At 54.3% G+C, this 27227-nt stretch overlaps 1 protein-coding gene across 1 annotated transcript; it reads left to right on the plus strand.

Annotated features, from left to right (window-relative positions):
• The first annotated feature begins 2510 nt into the window (after positions 1 to 2510).
• On the plus strand, positions 2511 to 13025 carry LOC111157680 (transducer of ERBB2, 2). Its single transcript, XM_022519301.1, has 2 exons — positions 2511 to 3154; positions 9072 to 13025. The coding sequence occupies exon 2, from the start codon at positions 9171 to 9173 to the stop codon at positions 10188 to 10190; it is 1020 nt and encodes a 339-aa protein (XP_022375009.1). The 5' UTR covers positions 2511 to 3154; positions 9072 to 9170; the 3' UTR covers positions 10191 to 13025.
• Positions 13026 to 27227: the final 14202 nt, after the last annotated feature.

Genomic DNA, 27227 nt, shown 5'->3' on the forward strand with positions numbered 1-27227 from the left:
ACCTTTCAACCTATCATTATCTAAAATGGGAGGGGACTGTGGAATGCTCCAGTGGAATTAAGCTCACAATTAGGCCCTGGCAAGATGAAGTCACACACCGAGGAGAGAAAACGTCCTCTCTCCTCCTCACCACGTGACAAGTGGAGACTTCAGCAGTTAAGAATGGTGATTACCTTTTGCCCCTCTATTTTATCCCTTCCTATATATGCCAACCCTTTACCCAGAGGCTGGATTTCTCAGTTTTGTTTTAGTTAAGTTGCTCAGGCCTGGTGTGTCTCCAGCACTGCAGGGGAAATTAGAACAAAAGCACGAACACGCAGAAATCCTATGCCTTCTGTCCAGGGATTCTGTGCACCCTCCTTCAGCCTGCACTAAATTTAGGTAAGAGACGTCTACCCTTTACTTATATGGATTCCATTCCTCCTTCCTGAGATGCCCTAGGAGAATTCGTTTCCGCTCACCCTAGCCTTTCTTTCTCATCATTCTGTATACTAAGGTTTCTTGCTCAGGAATACATACCGAACCGTGCACAGGGTACGCAGGAGGCAATCTGGCCTGAACGGTCATCTTTAAATTAAGGATACCAACTATTTGAACCACGCCTTACATCCTGTATCATATTTAATCCTCACACGGTCTCCATTTTAAGAACAGGAAAGTACGTTTGATGATGTAAAGAGATTTGTTAGCATTAAATCAAGATAACACGGTTGGTGGACACAATTGGGATTCAAAACCATTTCTCCCTCTAATGACTTCAAATACCAGCATCCTTTGCAACGCCCCACTGCGCAAACGCACACTTTTCCCAAGGGCCCGGCGCCCGTGCTTTTGGCCCCGGTTCTTAATCCTAGCGGTGGGATGTGAAACCCAATCAGAAGCCGCCTCTCCCTGCTCGCCGACCAACCGGAAGGCTGTTGCTAGCACCCCGGTTATATTTTTAGCTCTTCGGTGCTCTGGCACCCTGTGGGTCGGCCGGGTTTCACTGCTAGCGTGGAACACGCTAGGGGAGAGCGAGGGAGGAGCGGGGAGAGATGGGGAGGGGAGGGAGGTGGAGAGGGAGGAAAAAGGGGAGGAGTGCAGTGGGGCAAAGCGGAGGGGGGCGTATATGTGACGCTCTGCCAGCCGCTGACGCACGAGGCAAGTAGTCCCTGGAGGTGCCCCAGGGGTTGAAGCGCTCAGCGTGTGGGGGATGGGGGGGTTTCGGGCTTAGGCTCCCTCGCGCCTCCCTGTCCCCTTGGAGTTTGCCCTCCAGTCCGGCGTTTTTCTGCTGCAGTTAAGGAAAGCGCTTTTAAACCCCCACACTACCTTTTTCTGGCTTTGCCAGAAAAAGTGACCGAGTAACAAACATGCAAACTGTTCGTAGCTGGAAACTTTCAGATTTCGCCACCCCACGCGGGTTCGGAGACTGCCGATGGGCTGGAACCGTATGGAATGAGAATAAAGGTCGGGGGTTGGGGAGAGAATTGGGGAATGGGCGTCTGGGCAGAGGCCTTAACGCGCAAACTCCTAGAGGCTCCGCTCCTCGCCACCTGGCAGTCGGGTCCGCCTGTGACCTCACCTGGGCACAGGCCTCCCTACCCTCAGCTCCGCGCCCCGCAGTCACAAAGTGACGGAGCGCGCGGACCTGGCGCGCCCGTTCAGGGCCAGGGGGCCTTGGTCTGCAACCCCATGGACCGTCGGGAGCGTGAGCCCGGGGCCCCTGGCACAGGAAGGCGCCACAACCCGCCAGCGGGTGTTCCTATATAGAAGAAATGCTGCTCTCTCTAGTCCTCCGTACGGTGGTTGCAAACGAGAGGACGCGCAGCACTGCTGAGCCCCGCCCGGGGCGGGCCGGGGGCGCGCGAGCGCGCCTGCGCGGAACCGGCGTTGGCCTTCGGCCGCGAGGTAATCAGGGAGCCAGAGGTGACAAGTAGAAGGTTTATGTGGCGCTAGGCTTCTTTCCCCGGCCTACCGGCCTCTCTCGCCTCCCCTTCCTCCCGCTCAGCGTGCACAGACCCCCGTTTCCCCTTCGCCCTCCCTTCGACGTTAGCATCCCCACCCGAGGCAGGGGGCGCTCGGAAGACTCGAGCCACCCTGAGTTAATAAAAGGAGCGAAACCTCTTCCAAGCTCTCGCCATCCCTTTAGCTCCCGCTCCCGCCAAGGATGATAACTGGGGCGGTGCGAGAGCCATGGGGGTGGTCGGCCAGTCATACGCCCAGACCCGGAGGGACTCGCCGAGGTGGCCCCGGGGGACTCGCCGGACGAACCGCGCTGGGGCAGGTGCAGGGCCCAAGGGAGCTGGGGGAGGGAGTTTCCCTCCCCGCGACATCATTCATCTCACACATTTAAAGTGAACCACCCGGTTCCAGTCCAAGACCTGCCCTCCGGCAGCTCGCTGTCTACTTGGGGAAACATTGTACCCGATGAGCACGCTTTCAGAGTGGTTTGGGGCATGAAGAAAATAAATGGCACGGCGCCGTGATGGGGCAGGGAGGCGGGCATCATCAGACCGGCAAAAGGCGGCCTTGTTGGCATTTGGGCTGGGATCTGAGTGAGATGAGGCCGGCCACAGGAGGGCTGGCGGAAGGGGGGGTCCCCGGGAACCCCCAGGTGGGTAAGGGGCGCAGGGGACCGCGCGGCGATAGGGGTTAAGCCGCCTGGCGGGCTGCGAAGTAGTCCCGGCCCGGCGCCCGGCCCCGCCCCTGCAGGGCGGAGGGACGCATCACGCAGGGGTGGGGAAGCAGGATCCGTGCGCAGGGTTGCTAAGGGTGAAACTTTTCATTGACTTTGCTCACTTCGGGCCGGGGCGCGGGAAGGTGCGGGTCCTCGCCGGAGAGAAGCGAGTGGTTTGGGCGACGCGGGGCCAGAAGGGCAGGACCGCCCGCGATACGAGCCGCCCTCCGGTCCGATATCCCCGCGCCGTCGCCGCCGGCCGGCCGGCCCGCCCGCCCGCCTTCCGTCCCCTCTCCGCCGAGCCTGACCTCCAAAAAGCTGAAAGAATTATTATTGAGAGTCATATCCCCAAACTCCCTCACTTGCCCCCCAACCCTCAACGAAGAAAAGGACCCATCAGCCTCCTGTCCAGCAGCGCCCAGAAAGGAAGAGCGACATCCGCCCCGCGCCCAGGACCACCCTGGAGAGAGAAGCCGCCCAGCCACCGCGGAGACCCGAGTGAGTGAGCGGGGGGTGTGCGGGCGGCGGGGACCCCTGAGACGCCTTCTCCCACCCCCGTCCCAATCCCGCTCTTTGCTTTGCTGCACGTTGCTGTCGTGCCTCCACCTCGAGGACTGGCTAACATTTTCCTTTCCCCTTCCATCTCCCCTATAGAACCCCCCGCTTTCCCCGGTGCTCCTCTCCGCTGGGTGTTCTGAGTGTGGCCCCCTCCTGGGTGGGGTGCATTTCCTCCCCTCTCCGCCCTCCTCATATCGTAGAGACTTGCTAGATTTTTCCTTGTACCACCGGTAAAAGATAACTTCCATCACCATTAAATAAATCAGAGGAAGGAAGGGGAACCAGGCCTTGTTTTTTGCTTCTTTCCCGTGTGCTGGGAAGGGGGTGGTGATAATTAATAGAGCTTATTTCTGGCCCTGTGGAGCTGAGGGATAGAAGGTAGACATCCCCTTTTGGACCGGTCAGTGGCGACTGTCCTCCGGCCGCTGAACCAGAATTTACCGTTTTGGTCTTAGTGTTTTAAGGGAAAACTGTGCGGGGGGCGGAGGAAAGTGCCTTTACAGCAATACCAGTGAGTGGATTCTGGTTGATCCCGAGGAGATACCTGGGAGAAAGAGCCCTACTTCCAAGCTCGTTCTCGTCCTGCCCAGAGGATGGACTGTGCCCTTGACCAGAGAGGGAGGGGAGGAAGGGAGCAGAAGGAGGAGGGGCAGCTGGCTGGCCTTTTCCCACCCCGCAGAGGAACCAGAACCCTACACCGCAGGCTTCAGCTTGGGCCAGCGGAGGGGGTCTCGGGTGCCTTGCTCAGTGTCTAACCTCTCTTCTTCTCTGTCCTATCCACCCTACCTTGGGAGTGACCCCCTCATCCTTGATTTTCCAGCAGAAAAACACTCCTATTGCTTTCTTGGGCGCCTGTCCCCATCCCCCTCTTAAGCAGTGGGGGAAAGAAGCTTGTGTAGGAGGAAGGATTAGGGAGGTTTAACACCGTGTAGGGGAGCTTTGCCGAGGATCTGGTAAGTCTGGTCATAGAGCAGGCCTTGCAATGGGAGGAGACTCGCAAACAATTTCAAGTATTAGACTATGTTGTTCGGGTGTCAGATGCACAGTTTTTCCCTCCCTCGCCGGAACCTTTTCCCATTTCCCTAGCTGGGTCTAGTTACTTGGACTTGGATTAGAAGAGTGGTGAGGCTTGGGCCCTGCTGGCTTTGGGCCTTCTGATTTTTGGCCTGGCCCCTCCCCGCAGCTTAACTGGGAATTTCTTTGGCTGAGAGGAGGGAAGAACTGGGTTTAGTTCCTGCCTCTTCTGGCTGTCTGGGTGCTGGAGCTGAGCCCGCCGGGCATTAAGTGAAAAGGCTTTTTCCTCTTTGAATTCACCGTCCCTACAGCACCTCCAGCCGGAGACCACCCAGCCCAAGGAATACAGATTAAGCGGCAGGGGCGGGGTGGGGGTGGGGGGCGGTGGAGGGATGTGTGACCTTTATCTGTCCCAGCCCACCGTGTTCACCCAGAAAAAACTCATTAGATGGAGATCCTTAATTGAACAGTCAAGGGAGGCTGTGAAAGGGGGGGGGCAGTTCTGCCTTTCTTGAGACCAAGACGTGAATACGGTGGGGTGGTACAATACGGGGAGTAGGCCTTATGGGTAAATTTATATAAAATGTATTAGGCGGTGGGCGGGGGGGGGGGCGTCCACCACAGCGCGCATGTGCATCGGAAACTTTTCCTTGGTTCTTCGGACCTCGGCCAGCTCCCCTTACCAGGCATGCGTAATACGCTGGCTGTACCTTCGCAAAGCGCTCAGGGAAATGTAGTGTGGAGAGAAAGTAGGTCACTTGCTCCGATTTGAGCGTGAGTTGTCGGAAGACTACAGTTCCCAGAGTGCAGAGCGTACCTTCACTGCCGGCCTACGTTGGAGTTCAGTGAAGTCTTCCTGGCTTCACAGGAATCGAGTGCCCCAGAAAGGGCCTTCTTAGTCAGAAGAGTTGGGCTTGCCTGGTCCATGTTTGAGGGACGTGGTCGAGACTTGCGGGGTGTTGCGGTTCGTCCGCGCAAGTCCTGGAAGGCCATCAAGCGTACCCGCTGGTCTGGGTCTCTGCCTCTGACACTGGCGGGGTGGGGCCAGGTGCTCCCACCTGGTTCTCACTCCCTGGGATCCGGTGGCCTTATCAAAGTTAAGGACCCCTTCACCCCGACTCCTCTTGCCAGACTCATTTGATTCTGATAGTGCTTGGTTGTAGGAGCATTGGATGTTAAGACTTGAGGTGCCTGGATATTTTTATAGGTATACATGGTTTGGGACCTGAGGAGTTCCCTCACCATTATCCCTCCTTTTCCCCCTTTAAAACACTGATTTTCTTCTTAAAAACCTTCCTTCGGGGCGCCTGGGTGGCTCAGTGGGTTAAGCCGCTGCCTTCGGCTCAGGTCATGATCTCAGGGTCCTGGGATCGAGTCCCACATCGGGCTCTCTGCTCAGCAGGGAGCCTGCTTCCCTCTCTCTCTCTCTCTCTCTTTGCCTGCCTCTCCATCTACTTGTGATCTCTCTCTGTCAAATAAATAAATAAAATCTTTAAAAAAAAAAAAACCTTCCTTCGCATTTTTGTCATAAGCTCTTTCTGGAAACTCCATTACCGTGTCGTTGACTGCAGCAACCACCTTTCTTACCCCATTTTTGTCCTTCTCTTAAGCACTCTTTTAAAACACAAGTCAGCACAAATCTGAATCCCACATTAATTTTGCTGTTGGGAATAAAAGGTGAAGGAGGATTAGATTCTAATGAAATTGGACAGAACTGACTCTCACATTCGCAACTTTTTGATACATTAACAAAAGGTAGATGTTGCTGCTGTTAAACACTTTCCTGTCTTTGATGTGTTTTGGGGGCTGGGGTTCTTTGGTTCCTCTTGTTCTTGTTTTTACTTTTTGCCACCTTTCTGGCCTTTTGCACCTGAGCCAGGGTTGGAGAAGATCTTAGAGTCCTCTCTTCCCTCTTAACTTGAATCCACTTCTTACTTGTACTGAAGAGTAGTTACTACTAAGCTTTCTAATCTTACCACATTCTATGAATATTTTATATATGAGTGTAGAATTTGTCCACAGCCTTAAAAAAAAAAAAAAGATGAACAAACTCATCCGAGTGGTCACTCCTATCTTTAGTTAAAGACAAGACAGCACCAGTCCTTTAATCCTCTGATCCATAAGCTTCTTGAAGTCAAAATTAGAGCCTGAGCTGATAGAGCAGAAAATCTCATTCTGGTTGTCCAGCATTTTTGAAAGGTTCCACCCCACAGCCATCTGGCCGGGCCTGTTCTCCAATTAAAGAGGCAAAGATGGCATTACATGCTTCCTTATTTGTGTGGCAGCATCACTGAGGTAGAAATTGGTGGCAGCCTTGGTTGCTTATGCTGCAGAAAATGGTTAGCTAGGCAGGGTTGATGACAGTGGCTCTATTGTATTTTTTCCCAATGACTTTGGCCTGCATTTTAAAATGCTCCCGTTTTGAAAAGGGAAAAAAAAAAAAAGGAGAGAGGGAAACAAGCCTTAAGAGACTTAATGATAAGAGAACAAACTGAGGGTTGACGGAGGGAGGTGGGGGGGATGGGCTAGATGGGCGATGAGGAGGAAGGAGGGCACTTGTGGTGGTGAGCACTGGGTATTGTATGTAAGTGACGAGCCACCGAATTCTACTCCAGAAACCAATACTGCACTATATGTTAACTAAGGAAAATCTAATTTTAAAAAAATAGATAAATAAAAATGCTTCCATTTGAGGCTGAACACTTCAGGGGAGGTTGACTGGTAAGGCATGTACGCAGCAAAGGTTGAGGAGGCCTAGAAAGGTGTAGGAGCCCGTTAGTGTGAGAGGTATACCAAGAGGCCATGTGGTGCTTTGGGGAAGTGTCATGTCATATTTAAGTCCGTTTTACTTTTTGAAAACATTGTCTTTAACTCCAGGCCCATCCTTGGGCAACCAGTGCCAACTTTCTTCACAACTTTTTAATCTCCTCCATGTTGGACACCTCTGGAGGGCTGCTGTGGCCCTTGTAGACTTCCTCTTTCGGGACACCTGTAGCCCTGGTGGCCAGCCTTGCATCTGGCGATGAACCCAATCCTTATAAACAGAAAGCCCCCTATCTTTACCATTTTTTTTTCTCTCTTTAAGCCTTCTGGAATTGATCTGTGCTCATGGCCTCTCTGTTGAATCCCCATGTGACCCTCAGACCTGAAATGAGGGTGGGGTTAGACTTAGCCAGGGTCCTATGATGTGCCATTCTTCTCTGATATTCACCCAAGAGAACTTTGCCCAGGGATCCAGTCCTAACAGTACCCCTAGGAGCCATGGCCCTAGTCCAGAATATTATAAGGAAGTGAGCTGAGCCAGGTACTCAAAAAAGGTACCCCCAAGCCTCAAATTAGCCCCTGAATACTCTGTGCAGGACCCAGAAGGGATTTTAATCAAAATCCAGCTCCAAATCTGTCACAGGACAGAAGAGGCCCTTGATGGATCATGGATTAGTCTTGTCTCTTCGCTGAGCTCAGCAGCACATTCCCACCCGGAGGCCTGGCTAGGAGCAAATTCTGGCCCCGCTGACCCTTGAAGGGGGTCCTTCTCAGTCTTCCCACCACATGACCCTGGAGCTGCCCTTTTGGAGAAAGTGATCACTGGCTCTCAGGACTTTACAGATCATCTTCCTGAGACATGAGGCTGGCCCAGACCTCAGGAGTAAACCTTTTTGACCTCTGTGGGAGCCGGCTGTGAGAGAATCCCAAAATAACAATCTGAGTGTTTATCTTGGGCTGTCTCCTCTCCGGGGATCTCCAGACACTTGAGAAGTCTGATCTGGTGCCAAGGACAGGTGGTCAGATGGTCCCCAGGAGACTGAGTGGTGATGAGTCCCCAGCTGGAGGCTGCAGAGTGGTGGAAAATTTCTTCTCTTTGCCACCCTCATCACCTACCCCCTAGCCAAAAGCCAGAGAGTCCCTCAGGCCATACCATTGCTGCACTTAAGGACTTTTTGACCTACGGGGTCCTTGCTTCCGTTCCATTTCCTCTGTTTCCCTGAGCCAGCTCCTGGTCAGCGGTCCCTTTTGGCCCACACCTCTGGTTGTAACAGGTCTTGACTTCTTGGGGATCGTGTTCTCCGTTCTTGAAGGCTGCCTGGAGGGAAATGCACCCTCTGGTCACACTGTGTTCTTACATCAGTTCTGCAAACCCAGAGTGAGCCAGAGAGCACGGACAGCGACGGGGCCCAGGATGACAGATTGGATGTGACTGGAGCCCGAGCCCCCAGTGAAAGGTTGGCAGTGCTGCTTCCTGTTCAGTGATCCATAGCCCTTTCCATTTAAGGAGAAAAACTAAGGACTTTGAACTTACATCTTGGCCTGTGACCATTCGGGATCACGACTTCACCAAGACATTTTGGAGATTAGTTAGCAAGAGCTTCCCCTTCTCCAGCTGAATTAGGGTCTTGTTTTTTGTGTGTGTTTTGTTTTGTTTTTGCTTTGTTTTTTTTTGTTTTTGTTTTGTTTTTTTTTTGATAGCAGTTGTATAGTGACTTGGATTCTCAAAACAGTGGAAACCACAGCACTCCTGTTTCTTTAGAATTCCTTGCAAAACCATAGCTCATCTTATCAAGTGTCTTCTACGTAGCAGGTTTAGTGCTGGCCAGTTTACATCCTTGAGCTAACTTACTCTTCATGGTAGCCTTATGTCACTGATGAAATTAAGGCTCAGAAGAAAGTGGCGTGCCCTCGGCCACACAAGCAAGCCAGTCACTAGTAGAGCAGAAAAGGGGCCCTGAGTCTGCATGATCTAAAGTTGGTGCTTTGCTATCCTTTGCCATGATCTCCCTGCCCCATTCCCAGCCCCACTGGGCTTTCTGCGCATCTACTCATAATGCCCTTTGTTCTTGGTTCACAGAGCTGTCTAGAGCCCAAGGCTGCCTACCTTCCATCACCTGCCACTGCCCTCGGCTTGCATACACGTGCCCGAAGCTGATCTGCTGCCTCGGAGGGGACCATGCAGCTGGAGATCAAAGTGGCCCTGAACTTTATCATCTCCTACTTGTACAACAAGCTGCCCCGGCGCCGGGCAGACCTGTTCGGGGAGGAGCTGGAGCGGCTCCTGAAAAAGAAATACGAAGGCCACTGGTACCCCGACAAGCCCCTGAAGGGCTCTGGCTTCCGCTGTGTTCACATCGGGGAGCTCGTGGACCCCGTGGTGGAGCTGGCGGCCCGGCGGAGTGGCCTGGCCGTGGAGGATGTGCGGGCCAACGTGCCTGAAGAGCTGAGTGTCTGGATTGACCCATTCGAAGTGTCCTACCAGATCGGCGAGAAGGGGGCAGTGAAAGTGCTGTACCTGGATGATAGCGAGGGCTGTGTCGCCCCAGAGCTGGACAAGGAGTTCAAGAGCAGTTTCAACCCCGACGCACAGGTCTTCGTGCCCATCGGCAGCCAGGACAGCTCCTTGTCCAACTCCCCGTCACCGTCATTCGGCCAGTCGCCCAGCCCCACCTTCATCCCCCGCTCTGCCCAGCCCATCACCTTCACCACCGCCTCCTTCGCGGCCACCAAGTTTGGCTCCACCAAGATGAAGAAGGGGGGAGGTGCCGCGAGTGGTGGTGGGGTGACGGGCGGCGGGGCCAGCGGCCCCCAGCCTCCCCAGCCGCAGCCCCGCCTGGCCCGCTCCCCCACCAGCAGCCTGCTGAAGCACAAGAGCCTGTCTCTGTCCCTGCACTCGCTGAACTTCATGGCGGCCACCCCGGCCCCTCAGTCCCAGCTCTCCCCCAATGCCAAGGAGTTCGTGTACAACGGCGGGGGCTCCCCTAGCCTCTTCTTCGATGGGGCCGACAGCGGGGCCAGCGGGGCCAGCGGGGCCGGCTCATGCAACAGCAGCAGCTTCGATGTGGCCCAGGTGTTCGGGGGCGGTGCCAACAGCCTCTTCCTGGAGAAGACGCCCTTCGTGGAAGGTCTCAGCTACAACCTGAACACCATGCAGTATCCCAGCCAGCCCTTCCAGCCCGTCGTGCTGGCCAACTGACCGCCCGTGACCACGGAAAAGAAAAAGGAAAAGAAAGGCCAAAAAAAGAGGAAAAGAAAAATACACAAAAAGATTTCCAGTCTTCTCACTCTGGCTTCTAGAAAAAAAAAGATCCAGCCCAGGCATGGAGTGGGAGGGGGCTCCTGAAGCGACCCCCTGCTGTTTCCCTGCCTGCCTCTGATTTATTTGGTTGGTTTGGGTTTTATATTTTTTCTTTTTTTTTTCTTTTTCTTTTTCTTTCTTTTTTTTTTTTTTTTTAACGTGTAGTTTTCTATATAACATCTTTAATTAGCGGCTTCCTGTGCTAAGAATGGTCCAGATGTGAATTGCTGCTCCCTGCTCCCTCCCTCCCTCTCCTTCACACGCCTGGTTTAGGATTGGTGTGTCCAAGCTCATAGGGAAGGAAGAGCCACAGCTGGGGCCTGACCCTGCCCACAGCAGGGAGAGTTTGCCCTGTGTCACTGCCTCTGTCCCCCAGCTCTGCTTTCACTCAAAGCCATCCAACCTCAGCAGGCCTTCTGGGCCCTGCCACCCAAATAGGTCTGACCCCAGTCCCCGCTCCCTCTCAGGCCTGAGCCACAGGGAGCTGCTGGCTGTCTACTGGACACCCTCCCGCTAGAGCTGATGTCTGTGGCTCCGGGGAGGTTAGCACTCTGTCTAGTGGAATTGCTTTCATCTCTGTCCTGTGGCCCCCCACACCACCACCACCACCTCCCCCCCCCCCCCCCCCCCCCCGGCCCAGACCCCCACTGTGGCCCTGGAGACCCAGCCGTTGACACTTGTGGCCTCTCGTGCAGCCCCTTCTTCCCTGGGCCTGAGGTTGTGGGGAAGGAGGTGGGGCGGGGGTGTGTGCATGCGCGTGCGTGGTTTGCTGTCCTGTTTTAAAGGATTCCAAGCCATGTGAACCCCCCGCCCCCAACATGATTCCAGGTTGTGGGAAGTGCTTATTTATGTAGGAGGTTGGGGAACGGGCCGGGTGGGTTGTCAGTCCTTTTGTAGGGTGGGTCACGTGTTGGCTGAGCCTGAGACACTCCCAGGGGAAAATACTGCAGAAGGAACTGGTTTCCAGACTGCGGAGGGATCTGCACTTTTATTTTTGACCAAAAAAGGGGGGAGATGGCTGTGATGGGCTGAGCGAATACCAGCCTACCAGCCCCTGATGCCGAAGACAAGTCCCCGGACTCAGACCCTCCTGTTTCGTGACCTTTACCCAGGGTGGGAGCTGCTCACCTGAGCACCCTGGGGGTGGGAGTTTGGGGTCAGTGCCTAGAGTGGGCAGTCCTGAGCCTTGAACTGAGACTTCTTAGTCCTTTGTTCGTAGATGTTATTTTAGTATGTTTCTGCCCCTGCCTGCCTGAGAACTGCTTGGTACCTCTTGCCATCCCCTCACTGCCCGACCCGACCCCACTGGGCCTCGATGCTGTGAGGAGGGGTCTCTCTCGGGCAGGACGCCTTGGGCAGGTGGTTTGGCCATCGCAGGTGGTATGCGTGGATTACGGGAGCGCAGCGGCTCCCGTGTCTGCCAGGAGAGAAGTTTCTCCCACCTGACCCCAGTGAGCCAGCTTCCACGCATGCCGTGATGCTTTGGCTGGTGGGCCACATGGCATCAGGGCCCTCCATCACCAAAAAGTACCAAAGCCCTCGGCACCCCACCCCACTCTCCTCAATGTCCCCAAGTGGGGCGACCGCCGTGGCAGTGGGTCCGGCCCAGACAGTCACTGCCAAGTCTCCTCCCCCTGCAATGGGCACCAGCTCTACCTCCCCCAGAGGGGCAACGCCCTGGCTCCTCAGCCCAGTATCCTCTGTCCCCTAGATTTCTCAGGGGCCAGCCCAGTCTGGGCTTCCCTCTCCCTAGCCCTCAGCTCCCACACAGGTGACAGGCCCAGGCAGATGGCTGCTCTCTGGGAAAGGTTGGATGCTGCCTTATTTATGCCCTCTTCCGGCCCCCTTTCCCTTACACTCACATACACAGGTACCCACCACCCCCGGTTGGCTCGTTTCTCACCACATCTAGGGAGAGGGGAGACCAACCCCTTAGTGTCTTTTGAAATACGAAGAGAAATGTATGTTCAGGAGCATGACTCCCGTGCTGGACTCTTGGGCCCAGTTCAGTCTGTCTCGTCTCAAATCTAGGCATTTTTGCTTCAATTTTATTTTTTTTAAGGAAACAAAAACAAAAGCCTGCACTAATTTACCTGGTTTCGTAGGAAAACTTTTTTTTTTTATTTTTTACATTTTTTGGTGTCCGTTTGTATTGAATAATTTGCTACATTTGTAAAATGTAAGAGGTATATATAATATATGTATATTTCTAACGTAAAAAAACGTAATTTTTTTCTTTTCAAGATTTTTTCTTAAAAAGAGGAGAGAAACAGATATTTTTTCAGGAAAAACAAACTTTAAAATAAAAAAAGAGGAGAATTAAACCTATCTCCCCTTTCCCTATCCTCTCTCTGTCTGCCCCTCTTTCCCAGGAACAAATCAAAAGGTGGACCGTCTTGTAAAGAATGTAAACTTTTAGTCCGGAATGATGTATTTTTCTCAATGCAGTGAGCTATAGATTCTCTAGCTTGACCCCTAGGGATGGGAAGGAGGGCATTGAGGCAATGTGGAGAGGAGCTTGGGGGAGCAGGGTAATGAACTTGTTTTCTTTAGTGAAGGAGGAATACAATCAGGCGTTTTGTATTCAGAATGTTGTGCAATATTTTGGAATGGGACATTGGTGTGTTTAGAGATTTAGTTTAAAAACAAAACAAAAAGATTGATCAAATCTGTACAGTTTATATTGTTCCAGATTTTTTTAAGTTTGTATTAAAAGCATGATCTATAACAGCCTGCTGCCTGCTCCCGGCTGCTTTGACTTGGGGCCCCTGTCAGCTTCAAGAGACGTTGGTCTTCCACACCTCCCGCCTCAGGGTGCCTCGGTGCCCTGGGCCCCTTTTGCCCCTTATCGCGTCATCCCAGGACACAGAGTCCCCACTTGGAGGGGTTCTTTTCCACCCCGGAAACCGGTTCCCCGAGGTTGGGAACTGCCCAAGCTCCCTCTGCTGATAGGCTGGGGAGCCAGTGCCGAAGCCGGGCTTGTGATCGCTTCCCGGCTTTTTTAGGAATGGCCTATTCTTGGGAGGCCAAGGGAAGGACCAGCCTCCTAGATGCTCTACATCTAGGATTTTACCTCCCCCAGACTGCTACCCCCTCGGAAGTGGGTAAGGACGAGAAGAGCCCACCCAAATCAGGGTCTGTCCCCAAAACCCGGGCTTGGATTCTCGGCCCTTCTCTAGGCCGGGCAATTGCAGAGTTGCCATAGGGGCAGGAGGGCCTGCGTGGGGCTGGGGAAGAGCTCAGCCGCCTCCCTCTCGCAGGGCCCATCACTGGGGAAACTACTCAGGCGCACCTTATCCCTGGCCGTGGTTCACACGTCAGCCCTGCGGGCCCCCAGGTTGAAGAGGGCAGCCAGGGATTCAAGGAATCTCCTTACCCCCCATGGCAACCTGGTGACAGAGGTGTTACCTCCAGCCTACAACTGAGAACGGGGCTCCAAGTCTGGATGCACAAGACTAACGGGAAGCTGAGCTTTTGGACGGGACATTCTCACATACAGAGCAGTGGCAGCTGCTAGAGAAGAGTGCCGCTGCCCCGGAGGGGGTGGGAGGGCTGCCTTGCCACCCCCAGCCTGGCACAGGGGCCTGGTGGCTCTTCTGGGCCATCAATGGCCCTCATTTCCCAAACAGGCCAACACTGATCCCTCCCCATCCAGGAGTGTGAACGAGGCCTAGAAGCTCTCAGGCCAGGCCTCTAACCTCTGCACAGGGTTCCAGGGGCTCTTGAAGCTTGGCCCCTGTAAGCCACTTCCCCATGGAGCACATCAAGCAGAGGGAGTCCCCTGTCCAGGATGCCTAAGCCTTTGTCTGATGCACGTAAGGCCACTCCCAGGGTTCTCCCCTTCCCCTGTCCTGCAAGGGAGAAACGTAGCCTGTCCCTGTGACCCTGTGGACAGGCTGCCAGCCTACCTGTGGGACCCAGGGCCCGGCTCACATTGGCTCCTACTTACGCTAACAGAAACGAAGTACCCAGCACAGGTCCTGTCACAACAGGTGCCCATGGGGACCCATTCCCACTCCCTGTGCGCGTTCTGGAGAGTTCTGCCCTGAGAGGCCCCTGCAGTACCAGAGGAAGAAAGAGCATTCTAGTAGACTCAGCTCCTCAGGAAAAAGTCTCATTCACTCACTTGACAAGTCCTCCGTGAACGCCCCCGGTCTGCCCTGGGAGCACAGGTGAGATGGCCGTTACAGGACAGGCGTGCACAGGGGGCCTGAGGACCCGGGGATCAGGAGTTAGAGCGCAGGTTAGCCAGGCACCCCCCCAAGGGGAGCCATCAGGGGAGAGACGCCTCTACACCCTGAGAAGACACGGGCTCCGATCCCACCTCAAGCAAACCACTTCACCTACTCTGGATCCTCTGTTCCCTCCCTTCTAAAACAGGGATAATAATTGTACTACTCGTGGGCGCCTGGGTGGCTCAGTGGGTTAAGCCGCTGCCTTCGGCTCAGGTCATGATCTCAGGGTCCTGGGATCGAGTCCCGCGTCGGGCTCTCTGCTCAGCGGGGAGCCTGCTTCCCTCTCTCTCTCTCTCTGCCTGCCTCTCTGTCTACTTGTGATCTCTCTCTGTCAAATAAATAAATAAAATCTTTAAAAAAAAATAATTGTACCACTCGTGAAAATCAAATGAAATAAGGAGTAGAAAATGCTGCGCACAGTGGCCGGCCCAGAGTGAACAAGTGTCACCTTCACCGGGGCGGTTCCTGTCTGTCCTCAGACACCATCTGCCAGCCGGCTCCCAGAGGCCTCCTCGCATCAGCAAACACGCCGAAACCCAACCCCGCCGCAGCAGGCCCAGGCTGGGCCTCAAAAGGAAACTCCATCCTCGGAGGAGGGACTAGGCTGGCCACCGCTCCGCCCTCTGCCAAGGTGGGAAGCAGCTTGTCCCCCAGCACTGCCCCCCACCCAGTGCCACAAAGTATGCTCATTGCCTCTTGTCCCCTGCAGGGGCCCAGCCTTGGGCCTTGGGATGGGACCGGTCCTCGACCCGTGTCCCGAAACCTGGGAGTTTCCCTCTGGAGAGCAGACGGGTGGGTTGGTGTGAGTCATGGCGGCAGGAGAACCCTGCTTGGTGGGTCACAGCCTGGCTGACTCGGCCTGCCCGCAGGTCAAGGGGATGCCACTGGCTGGTCCTCTGAGTGAGTCAGGGGCGGAGGGGCACACTCTCACCCTCCCTCCTCCTCCCCTTGGGCCTGGCCAGTTTGGCCAAGTCCTTCCTGGGCAGGGCCAAAGGATAGGCTGGAACCAGCCAGGAAGTCTCCAAGCCCCTGGGCTATAGGAACCTACTGATCCCCCAGTTTTTAATTTGGGGGATGTCCCTGCCAGCAGGAGAAGTGGGCTCCTGGTCCTGTGTAACCTTGAACACCTCCCTTCCCTCTTGACATCTGTCCCACTTGTACAACAAGGGATAGCAGGTTGGGGCCCTGGCCAGCTAAACCACCCCCTGGGCCAATGCCTCTTCCTCTCGCAGTTGCTCCCAAGATGTGACGAGAACCCTGTGCTGTAGCACCTTTCCCAGGGAGGGGAGGGAAGAGTAATGGGCTAGGTCCTGGCCAGGACCACACAGCTACCGGCTGAGACCCTCCCCCAACCCCTGTGCAAGGCACAAGGACCTGATCAGAATACTGCTGGGATGTGGCAGGCTGAGCAAGGAGAAGGGCCGTGGAGAAGAGGCCCGGGCCCACCACTCAGACAGCTGGGTCCTCTGGCTACCTCTGACCTGATGGGCTCTACTCAACATTCACTATTCACCACACAACATGGAGCCCACAGACATGCTGGACACTGTTCCCAGAATGAGGGAAATAAGGGTGAACAGCAGGGGAAATATCCCTGCTCCCCCAAAGACCATGTTCTATTAACCACAAATAAATGAGAAAATGTCAGACCTTGAGGACAGGCCATGAAGACAATCCCAGCCAACGATGGTAGCTAGTGACCTTTAGATTGGTCAGGGGAAGAAGGGGCCTTCCCCAGCAGGGAGCTCTCAACCTAAGATCTGAATTACAAGAGAATTAGCAGAGTGAGCCGCAGAGGGGTCAGCCCCTTCCCAGCGCAAGGCAGAAACAGGCATTTCCTTTAGGGAACGAAAAGGCCAGCAGTAAATAAGGCCAAATAGCTCAAGATCAAGTCAAGAGGTCCTCAGGGCCACCCCACGGGCCCTGGAGCCCAGATGGGGAGTCGGGATGTTATCTTAAATATGAGATTTGGGGGGCGCCTGGGTGGCTCAGTGGGTTAAAGCCTCTGCCTTCGGCTCGGGTCATGATCTCAGGGTCCTGGGATCGAGCCCCGCATTGGGCTCTCTGCTCTGAGAGGAGCCTGCTTCCCTCTCTCTCTGCCTGCCTCTCTGCCTACTTGTGATCTCTCTCTGTCAAATAAATAAATAAAATCTTTAAAAAAAAATATGAGATTTGGGGCGCCTGGGTGGCTCAGTGGGTTAAGCCTCTGCCTTCAGCTCAGGTTATGATCTCAGGGTCCTGGGATCGAGCCCCACATCGGGCTCTCTGCTCAGCAGGGAGCCTGCTTCCCCTCCTCTCTCTGCCTGCCTCTCTGCCTACTTGTGATCTCTGTCAAATAAATAAATAAATCTTTTAAAAAAAAATATATATATATATATATATATATATATGAAATTTAAGTCTCTCGCCCCCAGGTTGCCCCATCTGTATCTAGCAGAGAGAGTGAGACACTGTTCTCTCACACAATCAACAAACCTTCCCGGAACCCAACCTTCATGCCAGGCTCTGAGCTAGACACGGATGAGAGGCCCAGCATGGGCTTGCCGGAGGAGGTGGGGGGATACGTCTGGTGATGGCAGACAGACCTGGGTCATTATGACTTCAACCCCTTGATCAGGTTCATGCCAGAAGGAAGCCCAGGGAGACCCAAGTGCCCAGAGGAGGCTCCCACCCAGCCCGGCAAGGCCCTTCAGAGGGTTGGCAGAAGCTGGTGAGTGAGAAGTTATGGCACAGGACGCGGGCCAAGTGCTCCGGTGTGGACTGGTGAGAAGACACCCAGAGTGAGCACTGGGGGGCTCCAGGCTGGGGAGGTGAGGAGATGAACAAGGCTCAGAAGAGGAGAAGTGAGAGCCAAGGACAAAGCAAGTGCAGAGGATCCCCTTCGAGAAGCCACGGAGATATCCCAAAGGCAGAAATATGCAACTAAAACTAAAACCGCCTCAAAGAAAACAGAAGAGAAAATCTTTGTGATCTTGAGTTAGGCAGAGAGGTCTTAGCTCTGACTCCTGAAAAATGATCCATAAAAGAAAAAACTGGTACACTGAACTTTATCAAAATAAAAAAGAAATCTCCCTTAGACACTGGTTAAGAGAATAAAAAGACAAGCCACAGACTGGAAGTAAATATTTGCAAGTTATATGTATCTGATAAAAGTGTTTTATTTATTTTTATTTTTTTTAAGGTTTTATTTATTTATTTGACAGAGAGAGAGAGATCACAAGTAGGCAGAGAGGCAGGCAGAGAGAGAGGAGGAAGCAGGCTCCCTGCTGAGCAGAGAGCCCGATGCGGTGCTCGATCCCAGGACCTGAGCCAAAGGCAGAGGTTTAACCCACTGAGCCACCCAGGTGCCCCTGATAAAGGTGTTTTATACAGAATCTATAAAGAACTTTCAAAACTCAATTACGTCATTTTGCAATATATACAAATATCAAATCATTACGTTATACACCTGAAACTAATATAATTTTATAGGTCAAAACAAAACAAAAACAAAACAGGAATGCCTGAGTGGCTCAGTTGGTTAAGTGTCTCTCTCGGGCTCAGGTCAGGATCCCAGAGTGCTGGGATCAAATCCTGCATTGGGCTCCTTGCTTAGCGGGAAGCCTGCTTTTCCCTCTGCCTGCCACTTCCCCGCTTGTGCACACTCTCTAACAAACAAATAAATAAAATCTTTTTTTAAAAAATCACTTAAAAAAAAATAAAAAACAAGGGGTGCCTGGGCGGCTCAGTCCTTGGGCTCAGGTCATGGTCCCAGGATCCTGGGATCAAGCTCCACATCCGGCTTCCTGCCCAGCGAGAAGCCTGCTTCTCCCTCTCCCACTTCCCCCCTGCTTGTGTTCCCTCTCTCGATGTGTCTCTTTCTCTCTCTCTCAAATAAATAAAATCTTTTAAAAAAGAAAAAAGAAAAAGAAAATAAAAAACAAAACTAAACACCTCTCAATTATAACACCACAATACAAAACTGGGCAAAAGATCTGAACAGATACTTCACAGAAAAGATACATGAATGGGGGGCTCAGTCAGTTGGGCGTCCAAGTCTTGATTTCAGCTCAGGCCATGATCTCAGATAGTGGTATCGAGCCCCATGTCAGGCTCTATGCTCAGCTTGGAGTCTTCTTAAGATTTCTCTCTCTCCCTAGGGGGGGCGTGGTTGGCTCAGCGGGTTGAGCAAGAACTCTTAGTTTCAGTCAGGTCATGTTCTCAGGGTCATAAGATCAAGCCCCTTGTTGGGCTCCGCGCTCACTGTGGAGTCTGCTTGAGAGTCTCTCCCTGTTCCTCTGCCTCTCCCCCGGCTCTTTCTCTCTCTCAGATAAAATTAAAGAAAAAAAAGAAATCTTTTTTTTTTTTTTTTTTAACTTGCCCAAGAAAGAATGTGGGAGGGAGAGACAGAGCACAAGCAGGGGGAGCAGCAGGCAGAGGGAGAAGCAGGCTCCCCGCTGAGCAAGGAGCCTGATGTGGGACTTGATCCCAGGACCCTGGGATCATGACACAAACCTAAGGCAGACCCTTAACCAACTGAGCCACCCCGGTGTTCCTAAAATAAAAAAATCTTAAAAAAAAAAAATAGAAAAGATCTCTCCCTCTCCCCCCTGCCCCTCCCGCAGTCTCTCTTTTTCTAAATAAATAAGTAAAATCTTTTAAAAGGTTATATGAATGGTAAATAGGCACATGAAAAATTGTTCATCAGTCATTTGAAAAATGCAAACTAACACCACAATAAACACACCTATTAAAGCAGCTAAAATTTAAAAGACTGACAATACCAAGTGTTAACGAAGATGTGGAGGAATCAGTTACTTTCATGCACTGCTGGTGGGAATGCAAAATGTTACAAAGACTTTGTAGAATAATTCAGAATAATTCGGAAGATTCTTTAGAAGTTTAAGACACACAATGGGATCTAGCCATTCTATTCCTAATTATTTGCCTGTAAGAAACATGAATGTCCACACAAAGACTTGCACACGAATGCTCACAGCAGCTTTACGCATTAGTCCCAGACGGGAAACAACCCACATGTCCTTCAAGGGGTTAGGGTCAAACAAACATAGGACATTGCACTGTGGAACACTCCACAACAACAAAAAGAAATGAGCTTCTGATACACACAATAGGAATGAATCTCAAAATATTAAAATGAGTGAAGTCAGACCAAAACAAACAAAACGAAACCAACATATTATTTGAATCCATTTATAGAAAATTCTAGAAAATGCAAACTAATCATGTAGTAACAGAAAGCAGATTAGTAGTTGCCTGGGACAGGAGAGGAGGAGGGCAAGAGACCGGAGAAAGGAATTAAAAGTGGGAACAAGGAAACTTTGGGGGGTAATGGATATATTCTTTTTTATTCTGGTGACTAAAGGGCACAGCCAATACTTGACTGTCCATTCCACAAATATAGGTTGACCTACTATGTGCAAAACCCTGTGTTCTTGGCCCTGGAGAGGCAGCGGGGACAACAAAGTCCCTGCCCTCACCAGGCTCCGAGTCTCGAGGGCAAGATCAACAATACCCATGGGGCACCCGGGTGGCTCAGTGGGTTAAGCCTCTGCCTTAGGCTCAGGTCATGACCTCAGGTCCTGGGATCGAGCCCCACATCCGGCTCTCTGCTCAGGGGGGAGCCTGCTTCCTCCTCTCTCCCTCTGCCTACTTGTGATCTCTCTCCCTCTGTCAAATAAATTTTTTTAAATTTTTTTTAAAGATTTTATTTATTTATTTGACAGAGAGAGATCACAAGTAGGCAGAGAGGCAGGCAGAGGGGTGGGGGAAGCAGGCTCCCCGCTGAGCAGAGAGCCCAATGCGGGGCTCGATCCCAGGACCCTGGAATCATGACCCGAGCTGAAAGCAGAGGCTTTAACCCACTGAGCCACCCAGGCACCCCTGTCAAATAAATTTTTAAAATCTTAAAAAAAAAAAAAAAAGATCAACAATATCTGATACGCAAAGGAGAGGCTTGTAGAGAAATTTCCTCAGGGAAACAAAACTTGGGACAAGGTAGGAACACTAGGTGGGGGAAAGTGAGGGAAAGGGGCTCTGAGCCAGGGGAGGGGGGATGGCGTTTCTGCTAAAACCAGAGGGGTCCCCTGTGCGTCCTGCCCCTCGGGGACTGCCCTCCCCCCACCCAGTTGCTGCTGCCCGTCAGCCCCTTCCTGCTCCAAGTGGGGCAGCCTCAGCGGGCTCCCGTGGCTTTGCCAGAATCAGGCCTCCCTCTGCAGCTCAGCTTCCTTAGCCGTACAGGGTGGCTACAGGGTCGGGCCCAGCTCATATGGGCACAGAATGGGACAGGCCAGGCTGGCCTGAGGCCCGGAGGGGCAGGGCGGGAGGTCATCGGCCACCGGTAGGAGGGCCTGCTTGGCCCTCTCTCTGGACACAATGTCCTGGACTGCTTCACGGCTTGGCTGGCCGACAGGGAACAGTAGCTGGCAGAGGGCGCGGGCAGCCGGCCGACTGGGGGCGGGGAGCGGCCTGGCCTGAGCAAAGGGCTTGTCCCGTACACCCTGACCTGCTCTCTTGGGCGAGGAGGGGACCAGCTTGTCTGGGAGGGAGAGGAGGGGGCCTGGCTCCCTGCGAAGGCCTCCGCAATCCCTCCCTAATGTCTGCCTGAGTCTCCCCAGGCCACTCCCGGCTGCGGTCACTTGAGCTAAGTTCTGCAAGGGTACGGTGCCTGGCAAATGCTGGCCCTGCCCCCTGCGGCTGTGACCTTCGGCAGGTCGCAGACTCTCTGAAACTCAGACTTTCAGCTGAAAGATGGCACCCAGTTCTTCGGGCTCGGAGGCACAGAGGGCATTTAAGACATTTCTCTGACCCAGGAAGGGCTCGCCGGGGGCGTCCTGGGCTGTAATTAATCACATGAAGAAGCAGCCGTTAACGCCGATGTACGGAGGGCTTCCTGTGTGCCAGGAGCTTTACCCACATTTCCCTGAATCCCTGCAGCAACCCGCAGGCAGATTTTATCTCCCCGATTTTATAGGTGAGGAAACTGAGCTCTGGCAAGCAAAACACAGCTGGTATTATTAGCAAGTGGCTCCTCACCCCTGTAGGAACAAGGGTAAGAGCCTGATGGGCAGACCCTCAGGTCAAGGTGAACCACGGAGGCCCTGAGAGGGATCCTAGGAATCCGGCAGAACCCAGAGACCATACTCACTTCCCACAGGACACTTCTGGTAGAGTCCAAACTCTGTCCTGATACATGAGCCAAGGTGCCCGGCAAAGGCTGAGGGACCGTTGCGGGAGGTATGCGCTCATTCATTTAGCAAATACTGGTAGAGGGAAACACAGTCGGGAGCTGGACTGCCAGACTTTGGACTCAGACACTGTACCTTGTGGGGTGTGTGTCCTGGAGGCAGGGTGATTCCTAGTTTTCCCAGTAAAAGAGCTGTATCCCAGGAAACCCCTGCATCTAAGGCAAACCAGTACGGTCACCCTACCTGGAGGAGTTACTCTTGGTTTCCCCAACTGTAAAAGGACACCAATTCTCACCTGTTGGAAGGTAAAATGAGCATGAAGCCCACAGTCCCTGCCCAGTAACTGGGAACAGGGATAGAGGCTTTTCCTCTTATCCTGGCAGAGGGTGAGCAGGAAGGGAAGGAGGAACGTGTGACCATCCCCATTTTGCAGATGAAGGGACCGAGGCTCCCACTACGTCTGAGCAGCACACAGAAGGGCCGGACAGATGCTTCTCTCATCCCAAAATCTTTTCTTAGAAGGTACCAGGCAAGGCCCTCCCTGCTTCATCGCCCTCCAGGACCAGCCCTGCCTCTAGCAGTGGGCCAGACCACACGGCAGGCCTGGACCATGTGCTCCCTAGGCAAAGGCCAACGTCCACAGCCAGCCCACTGCGTAGGAGCCCAAGGCTGGGCTCAGGTCCTGCACTGGCCAGATCCTGGGAGGAGATTAGGGGAGAAATTAGGGCAGTTCACGGTTCCCATGCTGAGTATTCAGCAGGTGGTGACATGCCGTGGTTCTTCACTAAAACACTAGAAGGAGGGCCCATAAGCAGTCCGAGTTTAAAAGTGGGGATACTGGGGCACCTGGCTGGCTCAGTGGGTTAAAGCCTCTGCCTTCAGCTCAGGTCATGATCCCAGGGTCCTAGGATCGAGCCCCGCATCGGGCTCTCTGCTCAGTGGGGAGCCTGCTTCCTCCTCTCTCTCTGCCTGCCCCTCTGCCTACTTGTGATCTCTGTCTGTCAAATAAATAAATAAAATCTTTAATAAGTAAGTAAGTAAGTAAATAAATAAATAAATAAAAGTGGGGATACTGAAGCTCTGAGAGGCAAAGTCCACCCTAGGTCACCCGTATGGGGTATGGGGAGGAACCAGTCACCACTGGATATCACTGTCTGACTAGAATTCAAGTTACACTGTGGCCCTGGCACAGTGGATGCGGGTGGGGAGCAGCGGACCTCGGTGGGGGGGGGGGATGACCTAAGGTCCCGGCCAGGGAGGGAACCTTAGCACAGAGGAGGAAGTCATTACCCGAGGCGGCGCTGAGGCTCCCATCACAGTCTGGGCTGCTCTGTAAGCCCAAGGATCCTAGCCTGCATGGTCACCCCAGCCCCGCAGGGACCCACCTCGCTGGGCCCCGCCAGACAACTGCCTCAGTTTCCCCTTGGGCGTGAAGCGGCAGGGGACGTCGCTGAGCCCCGCAGGACCGCGCCCATGGAGAGGCTGAGGCCTCTCCTTTCCTGGCCCCCAACCGCAGCGGGGGCGGGAGGGGGGAGAGGGGGAAGGGTTACGTAACGGGCGGTGCGGGGGGCGGGGCGAGCCAGGGCAGCCAATGGGGGCGGTCCCTCCTAGGAATAGCCCGGCTGTTCCGTCCTCCGACACTAGAACTGCCCCCTCCGCGCGCGCCGAGCCTCGGGTGCGGGGCGGGGACGTAGAGGGGCGGGGGGCTGGAGCGCGAGCGGATACCGGAGGAGAGAGGCTGAGACCGCGCGGGGCGTGCGCGGGGGCCGAGGCCATTCTCCGGCAGGCGAGCCCTCTGGGCCCGGAGCCCCTGGTTGGCTCCCCAGCGCCGGCATTCGGCGCCCCAAGCCTCCCGGGCAGGCCCGGCGCCCCCGCAGCGCCTCTGCGCTCCCGCGGGACGGGCGACGTCACACCTCCGGGCCCGGAGACCCCGCCCTTCTCCTCCAAGGTCACCCGGGCCCGCGCCGCCCCTTCCCCGCCGCGCGCGTCTGCCTCCCCCGCTCCCCGGCGGCGGTTCCTGCCTCCCTCCGCTCGCACTTACTTCATCCGGCCTGGACTCGCTGTTATTTATATCCGCGTCTGGCTCGCCAGCAGACGGCTCTGATGGGAGGCGGCGGCGGGGCGGGCTTGGGCCCCGCACGCGCACCGCCTGGGGGTCTGCCTTTGGCCTGTAGGCCGAGGAAGTCCTTTGCCGAAGCCCCCAGCTTAGGGCCTGCTCGCGTCCCCACCCCACCCCCGCCCTCGGGAACGGGACAAAAGGCTGCAAGCAGCTACGACCTGAGATCGCCCCCCCCCCCAGCCCATTCATGATGGCCTTGGCTCTCCCAGCCTGCCTCAGGTCAGGGCATCGTGTTGGGCTTCCATGCTGCCCTCAGGAGGCTCCAAAAGCCGGGTCAAGGTCACCGGGCGGCTGCTTAACAATGAGGATTCTGGGATTCTACACCAGGCCCCTCCGAGTGGTCCTTCTGGTCATGAGGCCTGGAACTCAGCATTTGAAACAGGCTTCCTAGGGGAATCTTGGGCTTTCTGAGGTTCGAGGGGCTGTCTTGGGGTTGCCTTGGGGAGGGTAGCAAGCAAGCAGCAGGAGGGTGTCAGGTTGGGACTGTCCCTGCTTGGAGTTGATGGTCATCTGGGGAAAGGGCAAAGCAAGTGAGGGGCCTACCTTTGCGGGGGGGAGCGGTTAGACTTCGGTTTGTGGCCAGAGACTGAATTGTGTCGAACAACACCCCCAACACCGGTAAAGCCCTTTAATGCCTACTAAGGGACCCAGGAGATCCCACCATTCTCCAACAAGCTTGCAAAGTGGTCTTATTCCCTGCCTTACAAGACTCGGAGAAGGGATGTGACTTGGACAAAGTCCCTGGTGAGAAACGAGCAGGCTCAGGACCCAGTTGGATTCCTTCATCCAAGCACCAGCCAAACACTGGCATGGAAAGGGGAATACAGTTCGGTTCCTGCCCTTAAAGAGTTATGGGTCCAGAGGAGAGGTGGGCAGTAAATGTAGCAATCGTCAGGATCAGGGTTGTGATCTGATGAGCAGGATGGCTCAGAGCTGAACTGTGAAGGATGAATAGGAGTTCCCCAAGAAGACACAGGAGGGGGCATTCCAGGCAGGCGGAACAGCTTGTTCAAATGCTCAGAGGCCTGAAATAGCAGTCCCTGTAGGGATCTAGAAGCAGTTGGAGGCCCAGGCTTGGAGTGTGTCAAGTACGTGATGAGAGATGAGGCTGAATTTGCAGGGAAAGCCTTGACCAGGCAAGGCCTGACTTTGTCCTGAGTGCGAGGAGGCAGGAAGCCCATAGAGGAGGGGTGAGGAGGGAGAGTAATGGGAGGGAGGCCGAATGAATGGGGCACCCAACAGCAGAGGCAGCAGGGTCTCCTTTCCAGCCCTCCCCTGTATCCTGGCCGCCCCTCTTCCCCCAGCCCCTACACCCACCCTGGCTCCACCTTGGCTCCCTCTCCATTAGCAGCTCCGGCTGGGGCTGCTGGACTCCATCCCAGATGGGCATGACATGCTGGCTGTGAGGACTAGAGTGGGTGGTTCTGTCTCCCTGGATCTCAGTTTCCTCATCTGTAAAATGGGAAAGGCACGAATCCCTGCCAGTTCCTCCTCAGGGTGCAAGGGAGATGCAGAGGTGGAGGATGGTCAGGAGGAACTTGTTTGTTCCCGAACAATGTCAAGTACAGTGCTAGGCATTTGCTCATTCGGTGCCTCCCCCTGCCCTCCTTCCAAGTGAGACCTCTCCCCAAATGGTCCCCCATCCCATGTTTACCGGACTTCAGAACCACTACCTGAGAGCTAGCACTGCTGGCCTTGAGGTCTGGACCTGCCAAATCCCTCCAAGTTGGGGCCTCAGTTTTCTCAGATGTGAAATGGAATGTTCTCAAGTGTGGGGTGAGGAGGGATCCCTGGCAGCCCTGGGGACAACCCAGGCTGGCTCTCCCCAAACACAGATAACAGAAAGGGCAAATCAGGACCCCCTCCGCCCTGCCCTTGCCACCCTCAGGCCTGCCAAGGACATCCTGTGCCCTGGTGATGTCACCAGGGCCTGGAAGCTGGGGCTGGCTGGAGGGAATAGCACTCAGGATTTATTTTTAAACTCTCAAGGCATGGTCAGCTCCCTGCTCCCTCCCCATCCCACCACCCCCCCAGCTGTCTCCCACATCCCAGCTGAGCCCCTAGGCCAGGCCTTGAAGGTTTTCTCCACACACACTGTGTTGCTGCACCTGCCAGGCTTCTGAGGGGCTGTGGGGAGCCTGGTCATCGGCCACGTGTCTCTGATCACCAACTCCAGACTTGCTGAGGTAAACAGAAGGGCCCCCGTAGGTGGACCCCAGCCTCCTGTGCCTTCTAAAGCCCAAAGAGGGCAAAGGGTTTGCCCAGGGTCCCCCACCATCAAATGGGCTCTGGAGACACCTGGAACCCCTGGCTGGGCTGGATGGCTGTCACCAGAGCTTAATTTAAAATCATTTTTTAAAAACTGGTTTTCTGCCTGCATGAAAGGCATCCTTGATGCCGTGTAGCTCAGACAAGCTGCCGGAAGAGACCGGGTGCTGTGGTAGCTCCTGGCAGCATGGCCCTCACCAACACCCCAAGCAGGATATGTGTCCCCTTCACAAGTGTCACACACTTACCCTCTCAACTGACTTTAGACAAAGGACCTGTCAGCACCGTGAGTTTAGAAATGTATGCTGATGAAACAGCCCTTTTTTTTTTTTAAAGATTTTATTTATTTACTTGACAGAGATCACAAGTAGGCAGAGAGGTGGGCAGAGAGAGAGAAGGGGGGAAGCAGGCTCCCCGCCGAGCAGAGAGCCCGATGCGGGGCTCGATCCCAGGACCCTGAGATCATGACCTGAGCCGAAGGCAGAGGCTTAACCCACTGAGCCACCCAGGCGCCCCTGAAACAGCACTTTTATCAGCTTCATATGTTGGCCTTGTGGGTACGATGGTGGTTGAAAATGAGGTTCTAGTGGAAAAATCCATTTGACGATGGCAGCCTGGACCCCATCCTCACAGCTGCCCTGGGAGGCTGGGCAAGCCCAGAGCCTCCTTTAGCAAATGGGGAAACTGAGGCTCAGAGGGGAAGAGTGACTTGCACAGTGGCTGGAATCCAGGTTGCTTCTGTCCTCTAGTCCACATGACATGAGATGGACCTGCCTTGGCCAGCCCAGCCCAGCCCAGCCTGGGGTCGGTGGTCTAAGACCCCTCTGCAGTCCACAGCGACTAGCGGGGACAAGCCCTTAGAATATCCATTTCTTGACTGTTCACTTCAGCACAATAGACTCTAGACCCAGATAGACTCAGTTTGAAACCGGTCTGTGGCATTTCTTAGCTGTGTGATCTTGGGTAAGTTACTTCACCTCTCTGTGCCTCAGTTTTCTCCCCCTGAAAAAAGGGGATAATAATAGGATGCAATTTGGGGTTCCTGGGTAGCTCGGTTGTTAAGCGTCTGCCTTTGGCTTGGGTCATGGTCCCAGGGTTCTGGGATGGAGCCCCACATCAGGCTCCC

The sequence above is a fragment of the Enhydra lutris genome, unplaced genomic scaffold (genome assembly GCF_002288905.1).
Source record: "Enhydra lutris kenyoni isolate GAN:26980312 unplaced genomic scaffold, ASM228890v2 scaffoldscaffold55, whole genome shotgun sequence".
Classification (NCBI taxonomy): domain Eukaryota; kingdom Metazoa; phylum Chordata; class Mammalia; order Carnivora; family Mustelidae; genus Enhydra; species Enhydra lutris.